Raw genomic sequence first — 19,753 nt, 5'->3', positions numbered from 1 at the left:
ATTCTTTTTTTAAAAAAAAGGAACAAGTGATGTTCTAAACTTAGATTATGAAGAAAAAAATGAAATAATGGGCACTGGAAATCAAGTTAGTGCATCAGGAAGATAGGCTTCAAATGACATTTACCCGTGCTAGGTATCTGCCTGGCTCTCATACACTGCACTTGTGGTTTCACCGTATGGCTGAGCCAACGTAACTGTAGGCTGCTCTTGGCAGGGGTGGTCTAACTAGCCTGCTACACACACACACACACACACACGCACACACACACACACACACACACACATGAGTATACACACTCCCAGCTACAAGTTTCTGCATGTTTCCTTGACCCAGAATTGGGGCCCATCTGGCACCCAAAGAGACTCTGTTTGGGGAGCTACATCGGCAGCAAACTATTTGCTTTTGTTTTAGAGGATGAATTTTCATCCAGTTGAGCTCCTTAATGAGGAGTACGTTTTGTTTTAATGTGGGGAATTATGCACTGTACTTTTTTGTGCATTTATCTGGTTATTTTAGGGAAATTTTCAAACAAATACTTCTTTCCACATCAGAATCTTCATTTTAAAATTGTAGAAACAGCTTCTTTGGACTTATTTGGTGATTTTTTTTTTTTTTTTTTTTTTTTTTTAGAGCTGAAACCATTTATTAATTTAAACCTGAATTCCTGATTTGTGAAGAAAATAAATAGCTTCTCAGCTCAACTCCCATCACCACAAATATGTAAATCTTGAACTGCCTTAAAAATAAATCTTGAAAATGGATCAGGAGAAGTGGACTGAGTGGCTGGAATATGCAATGTGGAAACAACACAAGACAGCATAATCCTAAGTACTATGTGCAATATTGAAAAGATAAACAATAATACATTAAAATGGAAAGAGTGAGATTTTCGTTCTTGGTTTCCCAAACTACAGAAGATCATATCACTAATCAAAGCTAAAAATATTTCAGTTTGCCTTGTGTTTTGGCCATTTTACCATATCTGCCAAAGTCTGTGCCTGTACAAAGAACTGCAGCTAGGCTGCGTGTACAGAGCTGCCGGCTCTTCGGAATTCTACAGTAGTATAGTTGGTTACACTCAAACACACAAGCTCCCAATCTGCTGCTGCTCAAAAATCTCCTGTGTTATTTGGTATATTTGTGTTCAGTCTCTACATATAATATTTGAAATTTTATCTTTGAGTTTACTTTTCTTTTTTTCCATAGGACAAGTTTTAGTGGATAAAATGGAACGAAAACATGTGCTTTTGGAAAAGAAAACTCTCACTTTTAACGAAGGCACTGTAGACAAAAAATGTTTGCATATCACAGAGTGCCACCTAGTGACTGCATGGTACATGCTGGCCTAGACATCTCCAAGACTGAAGAACTATTCTGAAGAATTAGTCATTTATGCTGGCCAGCAACAGCTAAGTTGTGAGTATTCTAGCTGCTGATCTCTCAGTATAACTTAATTCCTATGAGAAACTGTTATAATCGAGGATAGCAGAACCCTGAAAATAACCTTTACAACCACTGAAAGGATATTTTGTACATTTTAACTAGCAAACCTACCTTTTCTGACAACTTAAGTTTTAAATTATTCTTCTACATTAATATCACATGAAAAGTAAGTTTTAGATGGAGTGGGCATTCTCTCAAATCCCAGGCATCACACAACTTACAAATGTGGTCATTTTCCACTTTGATGACTAGAAGAAAGATTGTATTCAGAAAGTAACAAGAATCTTCCATGATAATGGGCAAAATTTATTCCTAGCCTTCCTAGCCAGCAGGTAGAAAAAAGCCATGCTAATGTTCTTCACCATGAGTAAACCTCTGTGCTCGCAGTCTGGCACCACAGTATCTGACAGGCGGGGATCACAGAGGGACTCTTACACGTTGCTTCTTTAAAAGAAACAGTTGTGAAAGGGGTTGAGCTGAAAGACATAAACGCTCCAAGAGAGGCAATCTCTGAACACCCGTGGCATGACAACACAGCTGTTAAGCTCTTGAAGGCTGAGCCGACCCACACTTTATAAGACATGGTGCTCTGTGACATTTCAAATTCACTCCTTTCTTCAATCACTTTTGAAGTGCAATCACTTCAAAATATCCAAATCTATCAAACTGCTGTTTCAACCAACGTTGCTTACAAGCCAGACCAAATACAGTGCAACCCAGCAGCAAGGGGGTAGATCTACCTGGGGTAGATTCAATTAGAGACCTCAGTTTCTCCACAGCCCATGCCACTAGCTTACTTGTTGCCCTTGATAAACCTTTTCACCTCTGTGTATCTTAGTTTCCCTGCTTGTGAGATGGGGATAATGACAGTGACCTCCTTAGCAAAGCATTCAGCTCTACCGGTGAGAAGTGCTTTATAAGAGCTGTTAATACTCAAGGAACTGCAAACGGTGGATTAGGAATAAGGAATTTCAGTGGAGTAAGAGAGTGTATAAGTATTTCTGAAACATTATGAATAGGTATGCTAATATTTCTTAGCATACCATGCTGTTGGGTGATCCTTTCTGTGATTCTAAATTTAATTCCAATGGTAAAACTAGACTTTTGTCTTGAGGCATATAATAATCATAAAAATGTAAACAGATGCATAATTATGCATAGCATAACTGCAAAGCAGGTTTCTTCCCTGACAGAGAAGTTCAGCTTCTAGCTGTTCAATCCTGGACCTCTTATTTGGAGCTATTCATGCTCCAAAATAATATTTTTAAAGTGTTTAAGTGGAATAAGGCAATGGCTTCAGGCCCAATTTTAAGTGCTCAGTGTCACATAAAGTTTAATACTGAAGCACTAAGTCACTTTTGATAACGGAAATTCCTTATCAAATTACTAAGGTTTTTGTTTTGTTTTGTTTGGCTTTTCAATGGCTTACTGATGTGCTTCCACCAGGAATTAGAGCCAGATCACCATGCAGTATAAAGTCAGGTGCTGAAGTGCACTCAGAGGGTAAGAAAGTCCAGTTACTCTCAACCTGAGTAACCTCAAGAGCAGGACGTGCTCATCTCAGTAGCAATTCCCTGAACCAACCATCCACTGTTAATATTTTTATGAAGTGTTGGCACAGACTCAAGGGCACCTAAATCCCTCTTGAAGTTGCACGCAGGGGAGAAAGCATTACTTTTAAAAGAAGATTTTGAGCTTTGTGATGCTAACCAAAAGGTTTACTGGGGCCTGCTGGAGTAAAAGAAAATGTTCTTAAGTGACAAGTCTTGTGCAGAGCGATGATGGAAGCCCCCCCATACCTGTTCCTAGGAATATAACGTCATATTGTCCATCTTCTGCCATGACGTGATCCACCACAATCTGTGTCAGCCGGTAGTCCACATTGATTCGAGTGAATACCGGTCCTCCTGTCACTGGGTAAACTGATTTGTACATCAGTGGATGGCGTTTTATAAAGCTGATGACTTCATCAGGAAAATCTCTGGTAGACTTTATAAGTGGGTCGTAGGTTTTGCTTGGACACTGAACAAAAGAGAGGGAACAAGAAGACAAGAGGAATATTAGGAAAGAAATAGGAGTAACATTTATTTGTGTGCTTCAAAATCTAAAGGTTTCTACCAGCTCCTTAGTTATCTTGAAAAGCAGAATACTTGCCCATGTGCCTAAATGGGAATATAAGTTTGGTCAGTTGTTCCCTTAACCTTGGCCACTGAAGGCTTGTTTTGTATACACCTAAAAACACAAACCAGTTCAAAGAATAGCAGCTATCAGCTGCTAACAAGCATGTCTCTAAAGCACTTTTGCCAGTGACGAGTTATTTAGCTTACAACTGATATAGCTCAGTGGTTTTTTGAGAGCATGGGATGTTTGGCACTCACTTTCAGTGTATGCTCCTTCGGTTCTTCAAAGGGTCATTTTCTTCCTTGTTTTGCCACTTCTCTTATCTTTTCATTTCAAAAGTGTTTCCGCTTCATCTTCATTTTTCTTTGTCCTGCTCCCACCTATTTTCCTTTATCTTTTAAAACTACCTAAAACTTGCCAATTTGTTTCATCCTGCCCATTGTGCTACCACTCAGAATTACAAATCTTCAGTTCCTGTTGGTAATATCTCCACGCTTGCACCTACCCACAGATATTTGCATGCTTTCAGAAACAACTATAGATTTTTCTTCTTTCCCAGTCATATCTTTTGCTAACATAAATTAAAATATAGAGAGGAGATGAATTGCTTCTCTAAGATACTAAGAAAAAGGCAGTATTAGAAAAAAGAGTTTAAGAGTAAAGTGCTAACAATTAATATTTCTATATCTGTAAACACCGATTATTAAAAGCTACCCATACTTTTTGAGGTATATCACCAAATGGCTTTTAAGACCATAATCAAGACTCTTTCTGTTCCTTCATCCAGCGGTCTTCCTAAAGAGAGTATTAGATATGGCATTAATAGTCTTCCCACTATCACCAATCATGACAATACAATATTATTATTAACCTGACGCTTTCAAGCGATACATTCAGTAAGATGACAGATTTCTAGCTTTTTTTTCTTTGCAATATATGTAGGAGTCATCAAAATTTAGTCATTAACAATCCAACAATATAGGATAATCTCCAACTTTTTTTTTTTTTAGCATTTTGGAACTACTGGGATATAATACTGTAATAGGCACTGACAGTGTAGACCACATCAGAAATTTGGTCTCATATAAGCCACAAATTCTGTTCACATTCAATTAGAAACCAAAAGTCTTCTGCCAGAACGGCTGGGAAGTCCATCTGAAGCCCGTAAAAAATCAGGGTTCTCAGTGCTTCATCTCATACTACTGACCAGAAGGCAGCAATAGTGCCCATTAGATCATGCATTGAAAGCATTTTTTGTTGCTGTTCTACATCAGGAAAATTCTCATCATGGGATGCATACATCCATAAAGAGTTTCACCTCCCTCTTTTCCTGCCCCACTCACAGGAGCCTTCTCACTTCAGATATTTTCCAAGACAAGTAAATCAAGTCTGGAGTGAATGAATGACCTATTATTCTGTCTAGTTTGCCATTTCGAGGCACAGGTATCCATATCGATCTGTTTTATGCTGAATAAACTAGTTTTGCTGGTAGCCGCGTAGCAGACGTTCAAAGGCAAGTCTGCAGTGCCCTCCGGTGGCTACGACTGGATAATCTCAACGACTCAAACCGCAGGATCTAGTCGCAGATCAAATATTTTCTGCTTTTTGTATTTCGTCTGTGTTCAGCAAAGCCACAGACTACTTCCTCTGAGCACAGAGGAGGAGAAAAATCAAGTACAAAAAGCCTAAAAAAGGAGTGGAATATAAACGGAAATGTTCCTGCCGGTTCCCTATTCCTGAACAATCAGCGATGTCTGACTGCTCCGAAACTCGAGGCCGAGTTTCTGCCCTGTTGTTGCAGCGGGCCTGAATTGGGTAAATGCCCTGCTGGCTTGCCCTGTTCTTTGACTAATGCCTGATTTCCCTGGGGAATATGCCCAGAGTCACTGTGGTAGAAGGCCACTAGTAAGTGCTTTAGTAATGTTCTTTTTTCAATTATTTTATTTTTTTCTTACTTCCAGACTGAAATACCCACACCCATCTTTTCCCTGTATAGACAGTCAGAGGCCATAACTTTTTAATGAGCCACATACTCCAGCCTCATTTTTTTTGTCTGTTTTCATTTTTGTTTTTTGTTTTTTTTTATAATAAAGGCATATTCTGCAGATGCCAAACAATCCCCGTAGTTCATTATTTCTCAGAGGCGACTTTTGTTTCTCATCTGCATAGCTAAAAGTTGTGTCCCAGCTCACAGCTCCAGGGCTGCAGCATCCTGCTCTCTGGCTCTGAACAGCGCAGCCTCATCCTCCTCCGAGGATGCAGTGATCCCAGGCTTAGACCATCCTTGCCAGTGTCTCTTGTTCACTGCTGAGGTTGGCTCCCACCTCTGTTTGGTCCCTACTGGCAACCTAATCAAATTCAGCTGTTCATTTTTCTTACTTACATCCTTGTGTTTTACTCCAGGATGGTCCTCACACTTCCTGCTTGGAGAATATCATAAACCTTCCTCCTCAACCTCCTTCAAGTTTCTCCTTAACATGCCTTTCAGTGTGTGCCCAGGAACTCCTACAAGACTGATTGTGCTGGTGCTTTGCAACTCATAATCTCTCATGCTCACTGCTGTACCTGCTTGCCTTCCCATGGCTTTCTACATTCTTTCACTGTTCCTTGTCTTACACTTCATCAGTCATCTGAGTCTGAGAAAGCTTTAATTTTCAGTCTGGATGCATCTAAACGCATTACTGGGCAGTACAAATCGTAGACAATAATAACAACTGGAAAACATATTCCAGCTCATGACATCCTTTTATGTATATACTGCAGTTTGCTTAATTTTTAAAACTACTTTTTCCCTGTGCTTCCTGCCAGGTGGAGCCATAACACAGTTTCTGAAGAAAGAAAGAAATATGATGAAATAATGTCTTTGCAATGTCCTGGGACAAAGTTAGGATTTGCGGTGAAGTTGTTTTGCAATCCTCCTTCATAGTTAATCCCTACAAACAGAAAGAACCTCAGTCTGCATCCCCAAATCTCCAGCTTGACATGCCTTCTATCTATGGTGCCAGTTAAGGGCTTGCGGTCAGGACTTCTTCCATGATGTAAGCATTGGCATTATCCAAAATATTTGCATTAGGAGTGATACATACAGTGCCAAGGGCTCAGCACATCCTTCTTCCTTTGCTGGTGCCTATTCTCATGGCGAGGCAACTTGGTTACTGGGAGCAAAGCTCTCCCTGTGGGCTCAGTACCAGACCTGGGCCCTTCTATCCCTTGGAGACCCTTCTCCTCCCCACTGACAGTTCCCTGCCTGTGCTGTATGCATAGCAAAAGTCAGTAGGACAGTGCATGTCCAAAGCTTTGGTCTTGCAAATTTAGCCTGCACTTGGCTCATATAGCTATCGTGTACCCATGTGTAAGGATGAATCAACTTAAAATTTTTCACGTGGTAAATACAGCTAATACAAGGAAGAACTATTCTCTTCATATACAGTTCTATATGAACATGCACCTGCATAAACTAAATAAAAAGATATAACAACTAATTAAGCAAAATCTTCTGGCTGAGGATAACATTCTCAAAAATGTCACAGATTACCTCTGATTATTCGCAAATAAAACAGGTTGGTGATGCACAGAACAGCTAATGGTCTTACGGTTTAAATCCCTTACCCTCCAAAACAGAGTGGCAACATTCAAATGTCTGCAGGGAACAGTTCCTGGTCTATATTCGACCCCAAATAGTGCCACAGCTTTTCTTGGGAGATACTAGTTATAGCAGACCTAAAGTATGGCATGGTCCGTACTAGCATTAAACAGCACAGTGACTGTGGGTCAGGGCTTGAACCTGACTTCTGCTTCTGTTTAGTAATTGTGTAGCCTGAATGATTTAAAAGACCACAACCTATTTCCTGAACTTGCTTGGACCAATTTGTATAGCTATCTAGAGACCTCATAGATTTTTTTGAAAGTACTGACTTGTCTAGATCCATTTCAATCAATAGCAGTTAAGCCTGTGTGTCCTTATTTTCACAGAGTCTCTGAAATTGGCTATTGAAAATAGGGCTGAGGCTGATGAATCACCCAATGGCTTTTGAAAATTTCTCCATAAGACAGTAAATCTGTGCCAATTTGAATTAAGATACACTTCACTTCATGTTCAGTCATTTTGTTCCAAAATACAAGTTAATGTACAGCTGTGAAAGAGATGACAAGACAACAAAGATGTATCTGTATTATTGTCTTGTAGTAAATACTCAAGGGAGATTCCTTGAAAACAGAGCTTAATACAAGTAGAAAGGAAGAAGATGAAAGCCCTATTGAGAAAACAGTTCATTTGGAAATATATGTACTTTTGCAGTGAGTTAATCCTACGGACTTTCTGCTAGCATTTGCACAAGAGATTTATCCTCTAGTTTGCTGAGCGTGATCTCCCACGCTCTGTTTTCTGCTGCACTTTCACAGATTAAAGGCTTTACAAGGTTACACCCTTGAGGTGGGCTGTAATCAGCTTGTTTTTTGAAGATTACAATGTTAGTTTAATAATTTGACACAGAAATATGTACTTTTGCATTACTTGGCAAACAACACTGCAGAATAGGTGTGACAAATAAGGCAAGTTAGATTTATACTTTTGGGGGGGAAAAAAAAAAGTGAACCATATTGCAAGAGAAATGATTCAGACAGCCCAATAACTATACAAACACCAAGACATGTACACACTTGCAACATAAGCAGTGCTTCAGAAACGGACATTTCTCCTTATCTTTAGAACAACTTAGTCTGAGTCTCTTCCCACTTACATTGGAATCAGACCTCAAAAATCCCACTGATTTGAAAAGGAAATTTATGTTTATGGGGCTGAACCGAAGATTTTCAAACTCAGTAGAAAGAGACCCATGTTCTGCAATGACCTTTGAATCAGAACTTTGTACCAATTTAGTCTACATAGGACCAGAATCAAATTCATTCTTCTTTGCTTCCCCAACTGTGCAATAACCCTCTTTCCCCTTACTCAGTACTACAGTTTGATTTTCCCTTTTATCTGCATTTTCTGTGGTTCATGCTCTCATTCACCAACTTTAAGATACAGTCCACATCTTCTGGGGCTCCATTTAGTGTTCAGCTATCCACAGCTGAATCCCAGAAATCTCTTTCCTCCTGAAAAATGGGAGTAGCCCCAAGAATCTAAAAGATGTTCTAGATTTTTGCCAAATTTGGAATGTGAAATGCTTAAGCACTGTATCAAAAATGTATAAAGAGATGATGATGATAGTAGTGACATCGCTTACTAAAAACAGCTAGGATAAAATGTGTACCAACATGGAATTCTAACGCTGTTGAATATCCCCAAAAGCCCAAATCATACCATGCACAATATAGGGAAATCTCTGCCAACTTGTACAGTTCATTTAGTAGAAACAAGGACTAAAGATCTGATCCAAAGTCCACTTGAGTCAACAGGACCTTTTCCAATTATTTCAGTGGGCTTTGGATCCCATCCTAAGACAGCATGACCACCAAGAACAGCTGGCCAGGTGTGACCCTGTTATGCTTGGCAAAGGGAGCTATTTCCAGAGGCATCACTAACTGTGGCATGATGAATGGAACACAGGAATGAAACACGGCACACACGGCATTTTGGCCACCCTTTGGCAAAGTCCTCAGGCAGCTGTTTAAAGCTGTGTCCACCCATCATTACAGAACAATTCCTGTAGGCTTGTGCTTCCTTTTGGAGTAATCAATAGGATGTATGATGATAAAGGCTGGATGGACAAGTGGGTGAGTAAAGTAGCCTTTCACCTCTGAAAATGTGAGTTCACATCCTGGTGCATGTCCCATGTGATAATGGTATGGGTGTTTTCTGCCCAGTTCACAGAGGACATTTATTCACATCATCAGCACCAGATGCAGTCTCAGATATGTGACATCATCTCCCACCGAAGACAATGAGAGATCTGCATTTATATCAAATGTCACAGGAGTAGCTTGGCAGGGTTGTTTCATGTGAACTACATGAGGATCCAGTTCCATTAAAGTTCTTATAATATTATCACTGTGCCATCTCAGCATCTTCTGGTTTTGCAGTAGAGGTAGGATTCATCTCACCTAACTTAGACTCTTACCTTGTCTGTGTATGAACTGCATAATGGAAGTTTCTATCTCTTTCTTTCTGACAGAGAAGTCTAAACAACTAGCCCAGATTTGATGTTTTTCTGATAGATAGTTAATGTCAAGAAACATGAATCATCCTCAACCAATACTTGACATGGAAAAATTAGTTTTGTTAGAGAGAAATCATGCAAAGAACATATTCACTGTGTCATTTATCCTTCCCAGGTTTCTTACATCTTTGCTATCACGAATGATAACTTCATGCAAATGTACATTTTAAGAAATGAAAAAATTTAAAAAAAGAGAAAAAATAAACCCAACAAAACAGAGTAGAAAGTGCTATGCATATCTCTGTTCAACTGCTATACAAACTCCAGGGCGCAATACTTTTAAAGAATCAATTCACTATTTACTTAAAGTTTTTTCAATGCCCTCAGTGTAATCTCTATTTGACAATAATCATGCTGGACCCAGTTCTAATCCTAGATGGTCTGAAAAAAATGCCTTTTTTCTTCCCTCACTTATCTGCATCCAAATTTGATCAGGAGGTGGTAAATTAATCTTTCTCAACTAAAAGCAAATACACCCTAACTCAGCTGCACTGCACATACGTGAGATTTTCTCTTTTTTCACTTGTCTTATTAAGTTTGCAGCTTAGCGTAGTACTGGACGTGTAGATCTCACACAGTACTAAGAAATACGGTGTGACTGTGTTAACATTATGTGGGAACTCCGGCCAAGATTTTCAAAGGCCAGTGCCAGAAGTTAGGCTCCTAAATAAATGCCTGATTTGCCAAAATGCATAGTGCTTCACACCATCCAGTGAAGTTAGTAAGAGTTGCTGGATCTAACACCTATTAAAATTGTGACAATTATTTGGGAATCTAACTTTAAAGTCTGTAAAAAAATATTCTTTTTATTTGGCGGTTTGTCTGTAATTCAGCAATGATGTTGACTACTGACAATTTTTAAACAGAATGCTTTCTGTGAGCTTCAAGGGTTTCATTTTCTGTTGTGCACTTATCGCATTGAGCCTTAGACCCACTTATCAGCCAAACACCCACAGGCTGGGTACACAACAGGGACTCGATAACACTGAGTGCAGGGGGCATCTCCTTGGCAAATTTCACAGCGTTCAGGCTAGAAATGTTTATGCAATTCACAAGGAGAATTAAGCACCGTACTACCCCGGCACTTTCTTGGGCGCGTCTGAAGTAGCCAATAGGAAACATTAAGGATGCTAATCCTTAAATCGCTCGCATACTGGAGAATTAGTTACCTTAGTCTGGTCTTCACTCCCAGGGGAAGGTTCCCTCTGTTCCAGGCTCATGGATCTGAGCCATTCTGGGATCTCTCCCCCTCCTTCCTGTTGAAGGTGTTCCACTTTTCATGGAATATTATTAGTATTAGTTTAGCCAAAAGTAGTAAGAACGTTACTGAGATGTTAACCAAGAAGGCAAAAGATAGGTTTTCCACTGGAAACCTCTCTCTTTTTTATTAAGTGCAGCAGGAACTGGGACACCAGGCTCTACCTTACAGGAGAATGTATTAACCATAGCCAGACACTAATACAGACATGGTACTTTTCCCTGCAGCTCTCAGGTAGTGAATAATTGAGTAGCAAGAGGATACAGCAAAACATAGAGTGCAGCAAAACCTTGCAATTCATCACCATTCTCCAAAGGCAAGAAGTAAAGTAACCCAAGCTCTAAATGAGTTTCCTTATCACTGAATCATCAAACAAAAAGCAGAGAAACAGAAGCATTATCTTCAGCTAGTCACTTCTGTGTTAAATGTGGGCTTCCGCCCCCCTAAAATGTGTATACAAATGCATAGAGAAATGCAAGGTTTGAATACTGAGGGGTTAGGATGTAACCATGATTGCTGAAGCCTACTGTGAGCTTTCAGGATGATGAGAAGTACCTTAGGAAATGGGGTACACGGCATCTAAATGATGATTATCAGGACTTAGGCACACGGCATCTAAATGATGATTATCAGGACTTAGGCACTTATATACGCTGTTGGAGATTTAGCTAGAAGCCCTTCTGAAGATGAGGCTTGGGTTCCTGACTCAGCTAAATAGTGTGTGGCTCTTTCTCAGCAGTCTGATCAGAGCTGCACAATACATTTGGCATTTGGGCATGCCTTCAGAGAGCCTGTTTCTCTACAGGGTGGTTGGGTTGTGCCAGAGAGAAAGTCTGGACGTTCAGCAGCAAGGATTTCTTGCTAACCTTGCAGCTACTCAGAGCAAGTGTTGAGGAGGCCAGGGGAGAGGGAAATGAATCAGGCTCTGAAGGGAAGAAGCAAACAACACCAATTTTTAATGGAATCAATAACAAACCTCCTCTCCCTGCTTAAAAAGCACAAGCAAATAATTAAAAAAAATCTCTAAAACAAGTTTAATGTCCCTATTTGTGTAGACAGAGCCTGGATCCCACTGCAGATAGGAAATTTGCTCTATGCTAATTTAGAGTCTGCACTTAACACTTTGTGTTTCTTTTCCATTTAATACACCTGTACAGTTGATAGCAGAGGCTTATATAAGAGAGCATTAATCTGAGGCTAACCAGACTCAGAGCATTTGGGTGAGTGAACTGGACTTTGCAGGTGGCACTTTGTAATTGTCTGCCAACCTCTGCAAGTGGGAAAGGTGACTGGGTTCACAGAGTTTCGAAAGGCTGCTATGAGCTGAGATGTGATTCATGTTGGGGAAAACAAGTTGGTAAGTAGGAGGAAGTGGAGGAGGATTTCTCAGGAAAAAAAACCCCTACAGTGAAACATTCCAGTTAATTGAGCAGCCCCATTTACAGTGGGGAGATCAAAGGAGAGAGGAATTGGAGAAGTGAAGAATGCATTCCACCCCATAAAAGAGGAGGTGAAAGAGGAAGATAAGTCTAAAAATAGCAAGGAAAACCTGTGCAACCCTTGGTGTTTTATGAACACACTTATTAAAGCAGCAAAACTAACCAGAGGGGAGGACAGCAGGAAGCTTTTTGGCAGACAATGTTGTAGCATCTTTCTCTGTGGCTCAGCCAAGTCCCAATGGGATGGACACAACACCCCGATCAGCCTGTGCATTGGGTTAGCAGAAGAAATAAGGGAAAGGGTTTCATTCAAGAAAGGGAGAAAAAGCAACAGAGAAGGAAAAAGATGAGAAAGATCACAGAACAGTCAAACTGTTGCCAAACTGTAATGTTTTTGAAAAACAAAGTTTTCAGGAGCTCAGGGCCATATTTTGGTGGTCAGATTGGAAGTGGAAAGATGTGAGATGTAATGCCCTTAAAATGGATAAAAGGTACATCTTCCGTGCTGGACAGTTTCTTCTTGTGTCTAAGGAATGAATTAGAATGCAAAATTCTTACTTTGCTAATTCAGTTATTCTTTTGAACTTTCAGCAACTCGGTTAATAAGAAATCCAGATCCATTCAAAAATACTGGGTATTGCCCGGAATAAGAATTAAAGTCCATGGCACTTTGATAGATCGGATTAAATGTTAATCAGTATCTTCAAACACTGACATTCCTCTAAGAATCTGGCCTCAGTGACGACCTATGCATCATCAATAAAAGGAAGATGGCTCCTTATATCGCATAGGAGTTTCCAAATCGGCTGAATTCACTGTAGGGTGCTCTGATACTACAATGGTTACAGCTATAGAAATAGGTTAGAAATGTTCTTTCCTCCTAATTTCCTGAAAATCTCATTCTAATGCCTTCTCTGATCCCTCATAGGGTATTATGAAAACTGTTTTAGGACACAGAAGGAAATTCAGAACATGTTTTAAACAAAGATCTTGATGACTTCTTTATCAATGGATAATTTCCTGGATGAGTCCTTAAAAGAGAGGAAGAAAACTGGTTTTGTTATCTGGGGACAGCTGCAGATATGCAAGTCCAATTTTTAAACAGCTAAAAAAGACAGAGCAAAAGCTCCTTGGACTTTCAAGTCGTCCTACGTGCCAGGGCTGCTGGCTGCGTGTTTCTTTTGTCTCTTTTTCACAGCTTCTAAATTTAAGTATACTTCAAGCCTTGCCTCTGTTTAATTTCCATTATTTCCGCTTCCTACCGATACCGCGGGGAGAGGTTAGAATAAAAATACTGCAGGATCTGAAGCGTCAGAGTGGGGCTGATCGCAAGGCGGTATGTTGGGGGTCCCTGAGCTGACACCAGAGGGCAGGCAGACCATGCCGGCCGGCGAGGGCCAGGAGCAGCCGGGGGCTCCCGCCGCCCCGAATGCAGCGCCGCTTTGCATTGCGAAGGCATGATCTCATGGTCATGTTGGGAGTTTATCTCCAGCACAAATTGCCACAGGAAGCATTTTGTCAAAATTTCAATATCAAAGTGGTCACAGCCCCTATAGTGAACAGCTTTATTTACTTAGGAGATAAAGGCAGCTGAGCAGAAAGTTAAATTAGGGTGAGCAGGCTCCTGCTTCTGTATAAATGCTGAAAGGAAGTCAATGCCTCTCTGGAAGCCAAACTTCAAAGGAAATCCATTTCATAATATAGCCATTTTTAGATGTGGCCAGTTACTTAAAATACAAGAAATATAAAATCAGTGGAGTGCTGGCCATGCTAATGGTAGGCAACACTTAGGTAGAACTTTAATTCAAAAAAACAAAACAAAACAAAACAAAAACTCTTGTAACTTAAAAACGGGTAGATTATCCCTCTCTGGTATTGTTCTGAGCGCTCCTGAACCATTTCATAGCTGGCAGAAAGTGGTGAAATTTGTCTTTAAGGAGCGGTAAGTTCAGCACTTACACAAGCAGCAGCTTTCTGAAGGCATGGAGCATACCACTTCTTTCCCCTACCTTTGAGCACAGCTCCCCATTTTCAGATTTCAGCCTGAATCTGTTCATGTCCAGAGGCCCGGCTTAGCCCATTATAAGATGAGAGCATGGCATAGGTCTGCTTTTTATTTGGATACCCTATCTTAAACCACAAAGCTTAAAGTATGTTGCAATCTGAGACTATTCTAGCTAAGACAAAAGATAAATAACTATGCAGCAATACATTTACCTTATCTACATAGTAAATATTACAGATATCCTTCTTCAGAGAGCTTTCTTCAGTAAAATCCACTTCCCTTCTCAGCCCTTGGTCAGACAAACTCCTACAAAAATCCACCTGGTATGGAGGTCCTAAGCATTTTTATGGGACCATTTTCTCACAGCTGTTATCAGGTGCTTAAAGGAAGCAGTTGTAGAGTTAAGGGGTAGCTTATGGAAAATAACTGTTTATCTTTAAACTTCCCAACCTTTAAAATACTTTCATGGATACTTGAATCAGTGATAAAGATCAGCGTTGACATGCTTCAGCATGACATGTTTCCTTCCTTGTGAATCCCAGCTCAACCATGTGATGGCTAATACACTCAAAAATGCGATGAGCTTATGACCCGTCTGTCTATGCAGAGTGTTCATCCTTATGGGGCACTGTGAGTTTTTCAAGAGAGTTATTTTAATCTCTTTAGATACCATGGGACCAGCTATTGTTCTCACTGGCACCATTTTTGTACTTAAAATTAAATGCATCTGCACTTCTTGACTAGTAATGGAGTTGCATGTACTAAAAAAATAATAATTAAAATAATTAAATGTAATCTTCTTTTCTGGGGGCACCATGCATTCCACACGAGAGAGAGACATGTAAGCCTACAGTGTCTAAATTAGGAGTCTACTTGCTCCAGCAGTTCAGATCGTAGGCGGATTGAATCAGGCTCTGGAGCTGCCTTGCTCTTTATGGGGAGCGCTGCCGTTTCTATCTCGCCTACGGTTAAAGAGGTGGGTCAGGGCTTGGGACCTGGCCTGCTGATGTGGGAAATGGCTAGTTCAAGTCAGCCTATGTTTTTGGGTAAAGAAATTCCGAACTACAGCGTCCAGAACTCTGCTAAAAATTATACCCAAATACATATGTGTTTGAATGCACTATTCAAAGATAAGCTGTTCAAATATGTATTATAGATGCCCCATTCCTGCTGGTACCACTGATCACTCAGACATATAAGGCAATAGCGAACTTAGCAGTAGGGTGCACTGACAGGATGACGAAGAATACACAGGGATACAAGTAAAAGTATGAAAAGAAGAGCTAAATAAGCTGGAGAACATGGCCAGAAACTAAGGTTACACTGATGCTGACATCCCAGAAATCAAGCAGAGCCACCCAGGTGGCTTTTAACCGAGGCCATCAATGCCAGTCTAACCTTGGTAGTTTGTTGCTTAACTGGATTTACACAGCTGCCTAGTACTACTTTAATCAGTACCTGACCTAGATAATATAAAGCTATTTTGGATAATATCTATCTTACTCTTAGGTTATTTCTCTTCTACATTCTAAGTATATTTTTATGCATTTTATTTTCTGTTTTTTTAAAGTGGTTGCATTTTTTGGAAATATCTTTTTCGTCTTCAACTGTGAATGTAGGTCCATGCTTTTCCAAATTTAATAGTAAGACAAAAAGTGGAGAGAGAATTCTTTAATGAACTTTTTCAACATTTTCATTTTTATTCTGGCCCAGCTGTTACATCTGAAGTCTAACAGATCAGGATTTATAAGATATTAAGCTTAAGATATATCACATATTAAACTTCACTTTTCTTCCTATCACTTATCTTTTTCACATAAAATCTGAAGCAACTAGCTACTTATTTTACTTCATAACACAACATGTGGACATGCACACATACACATAGTAGAATCAAAGATCATATCTCCAGGAACAGGATTGTAACAGACACAAAGATAAAAAGAAAAGCCACAAATGTGAGAATTCAAATAAAATACCTCTTCACAATTTAGTACCCTGAAAAGAAAAGTATTTAGCTTTTTATGGAGTGCTGATGTCTCAGAGGTGATGTCTCCCAACAGATGGGAATACAGCTGAATAGTAGGAGACCACAATATGAGAGACAATCAGGAAATAGACAGTCTGGACACAATGTTATCTCAGAGAAGTGGAAACTGTATATATATATAAAGGGTAGGTAGAAGTCTGAGCTGTCAACAGTAGGGAAAGGGTTGAGAGGATAATTTAAAACATCCTGACTGGAAAATGTAAGTTACTAATCCAGAGGGGAGAAAACTATAATGACCTTTGAGTAAAAATAGAAGTCCGCAATTAAGGAGACACTTACTGTACCAGGCCTGGGATACGGGATACGACCTTCGTATTGTACCCATCGATGATCCGCGCTCTCTTTGTGAGCATAAGGGCCATTGAAGACAGCTCTGATGTCTGCCATGCTGTACACACAAACCGCAGAGCCCTTGAAGACGGAGCTGAAAAGAGAAGGCAGGTTGAGATGCATGTTGCAGGAGCATGTTAACAAGCATATCTTCAGCTCAGGCCTCATCCACCGGATCAATTAAGTCCACCAAGTCTGATGGATTCTGCACCAAGTCCTGCACCGGAGAGTTGTTATAAATGGTGCTAAACAACAGACACTGTGTACTGGTCTGATAACTTCACATGCTTTATGTTGCTGTCATTGCAGCTTAAAGCTTTGCTCACTTGGACTTGCTAGCCTTTGGGATCACTTAATAGACTGTCATTTTTCCTAGTAGCAGACTGGTTCCAGATGCCATTTATTGACTATTATGATCAGGACTTTCAGTAGCTGAAGGACATTCCTTTACATTGTGTTCACTTCTGGAAGTCTGCATTTGAATGATTCTGTAGGTGATTAGGCTTAGAATTACAGGTACACAGAACCAAATTAAAAGAAGAGATAGGGAGGAATGAACGTTCAGTGTCTTTTTTCTAACAAAAACAATTCAGTTCTTTAATGAAAACTACATCAGGTTGCAGAGAGATATGTATTTTAGTTACTTCATAGGCCATTTGGGGCAACATTTCATTCAATTCTAAATATTTCATGTGGTTGTATGTTCTATGGAGCCATTGCGGAGACTGATTCTCACTTAAGAAGGAATGTCTTGTCAAATTTTTTACAAATTTTTCAAGGTATGACTAGTCCTTACTAACTGCACTAAATTCAGGGGCTCTGGAGACAAAAGAAATAATTATTAATTTTCTGTCTGACAGTTCTGTATAGCGTGCCTCACCATCATACCTGAGAGGTTCATTAATTAATTAATCTATCCCTGTGAGATAAAGAAGAATTATTCTTCCATCAACTCTGCCTATAAAAATGGTGGTGCTTTATGAATTTTTCATTACCAAAAATGACATCTTGATGTGTTGCTTTAAAGCACAATACTTTTTTTATCTCAAGACAGAGCTCATGTCAAGCTGTTGCTTATAGAGATGACGATGTTCGATGATAATAAATTGTCTTAAATAGTGACTACTTGGTACTTAATAAATAGGATTGTCATTTGTAAATTCAACTATATTAGACTGAATTAAATCAGTATGTTTTTGTTTGTTTTTAAATTTGCATGCTATTGTTCTCAAAAGTTAGGCACACAAAAGTTTAGGGACATAAATTTATATTTCCATATCTGAAAATATTGGCCACAGTGATTAGAGTCCTAGTATTGTAAATCTGACTCAAGCAGTCTCCCATTGCTCTCAAGAATCAGGATCTGGTGATATCAGGGTTTTATGAAAAGCCTGAGCAAAACCTTCAAGATGGGTTCTGAGGGGCAAACACAATCCTAACACATACCTTGTCGTAGTGAAGACTCCATATACAAGAGGGTTTCTCTCATCTCTTGTAGAAAGTAAGAATATATCTTCTGTAATGGGAAAAACGCTTTTTTTATTAAACATCCATTGAACATTTCTCCATTTGCAGATAGTCTGTTTTCTATACAGAATCACCTGGTCATTTTCCAGGTAGGGGAGAGAAAGCAGCAAAAAAAAAGAAATTCTGAACGGAATAATTCCAGTTATAATCAGGGACCTCTAATAAAAGACAGTGATATTGCCACCAGTGGGAAATGAGTGAAATCAGAATGAGACATGGTGCTTCTACAAAGCAGAAACGAACAAACAAGGCTGATGACAAAACAAGCCATTAAGGATAACTCAACTTACGCAATTCATCAAAATGTGTGTCGGCTCCCTCAGGACCAGGTATCGAGCACACAAGCCTAGCTTTCAGAAAAGTAGTCCACTTGTTTATTAGGCTCCGTTGACCTCCCATATCATTCTAATAAAAACAGTAAAAACCACAACTGTGATTTTTTTGTCTTTGTTTTTTCAAAGTACAGGACAAACTTTTTATAAGTAGCTCCAGTAGTTACTTCTCAGCTCAGAGAATGAGCTATTAAAATCTCCTAATTATATCCAAATCTGTTTGCAATATTCTCTGAACAGCTCCACAGCTGGAATGCCCCAAAACATATGTCTATGTCATGTGATTTCTTGTTCCCTGTAAAGCTATTTTTTTGCAATCAGTGGTTCTTCAAGAACTGTTTACAAACTCAATAATAGTACAGAACATTTTGGATAGATTTCTCAAAAATGAAAAACTATATTCACCAACAGTTCCAGAGATGTAAATACTGCACTGTTTGTTTTGTGTGTGTTTCACACAGAGATATGTGCTCCAGGGAAAACCAGTCATATTATTTTAATAATCATTGTTATGGAAATATTATTCTGTCTTCCACAAAAGGGATTTTTTTTTTCTCATGTCTATCTTGCTTTAATTTTCCAAGATATTAGGACATTTGCCCAGATTTTCTGTAGTCAACAGAGGAATGGTCACTGGAAATCTGAATCACCCTTCTGAAGGGGAGGTGTCCTTCTACTGACTATGATTTTAAGATGCTAAGTGCTTCAATTAGCTGCATAAAGATAGGCGAAGGAAGACAGGACTGGATAATTCCATCTAACTGCATTGAAGAAATTAAGTTATTTCTAAAAAGAATGGAGATTTTCAAAAATGTTCCTTTGAAGGAAATAAAATATTATGACAGAAGTGTTTCAAAATGCTGACACTTGTAACAAGGAGTATGTCAAGGGCAGTAGTAATCAGTTGTCAGGAGAGAAAAAAATGAGGGGAAGGTGGATCTTAGAAGGAAGTTTTAAATTTTAGAAAGCAGGAACTAGGAGTCTGCTTAGGAATTTACTTCCTGCCACTGAGCATATGAGCAATCAAATGATTTTGTGTGTTCCCTTTGGTCCCAAATCACAGATGCATTTCAGTTCCACAGTACT

At 39.4% G+C, this 19,753-nt stretch overlaps 1 protein-coding gene across 1 annotated transcript in view; it reads right to left on the bottom strand.

Annotated features, from left to right (window-relative positions):
* The window catches only part of SEMA3D (semaphorin 3D), a 148,837-nt gene that overhangs the window by 25,255 nt on the left and 103,829 nt on the right, over positions 1–19,753 (bottom strand). Inside the window, exons 9-12 of the mRNA XM_064504907.1 lie at positions 18,626–18,740; positions 18,255–18,324; positions 16,758–16,902; positions 3,244–3,466 (exon numbers count right to left, since the gene is read on the bottom strand). Coding sequence (XP_064360977.1) covers positions 3,244–3,466; positions 16,758–16,902; positions 18,255–18,324; positions 18,626–18,740 — 553 coding nt within the window. The remainder of the gene's footprint in view (positions 1–3,243; positions 3,467–16,757; positions 16,903–18,254; positions 18,325–18,625; positions 18,741–19,753) is intronic.

The sequence above is a fragment of the Dromaius novaehollandiae genome, chromosome 1, assembly GCF_036370855.1.
Source record: "Dromaius novaehollandiae isolate bDroNov1 chromosome 1, bDroNov1.hap1, whole genome shotgun sequence".
Classification (NCBI taxonomy): Eukaryota; Metazoa; Chordata; class Aves; order Casuariiformes; family Dromaiidae; genus Dromaius; species Dromaius novaehollandiae.
The sequence above is the reverse complement of the archived record's forward strand: the minus strand, read 5'-3'. Positions and strand labels throughout refer to the sequence as shown.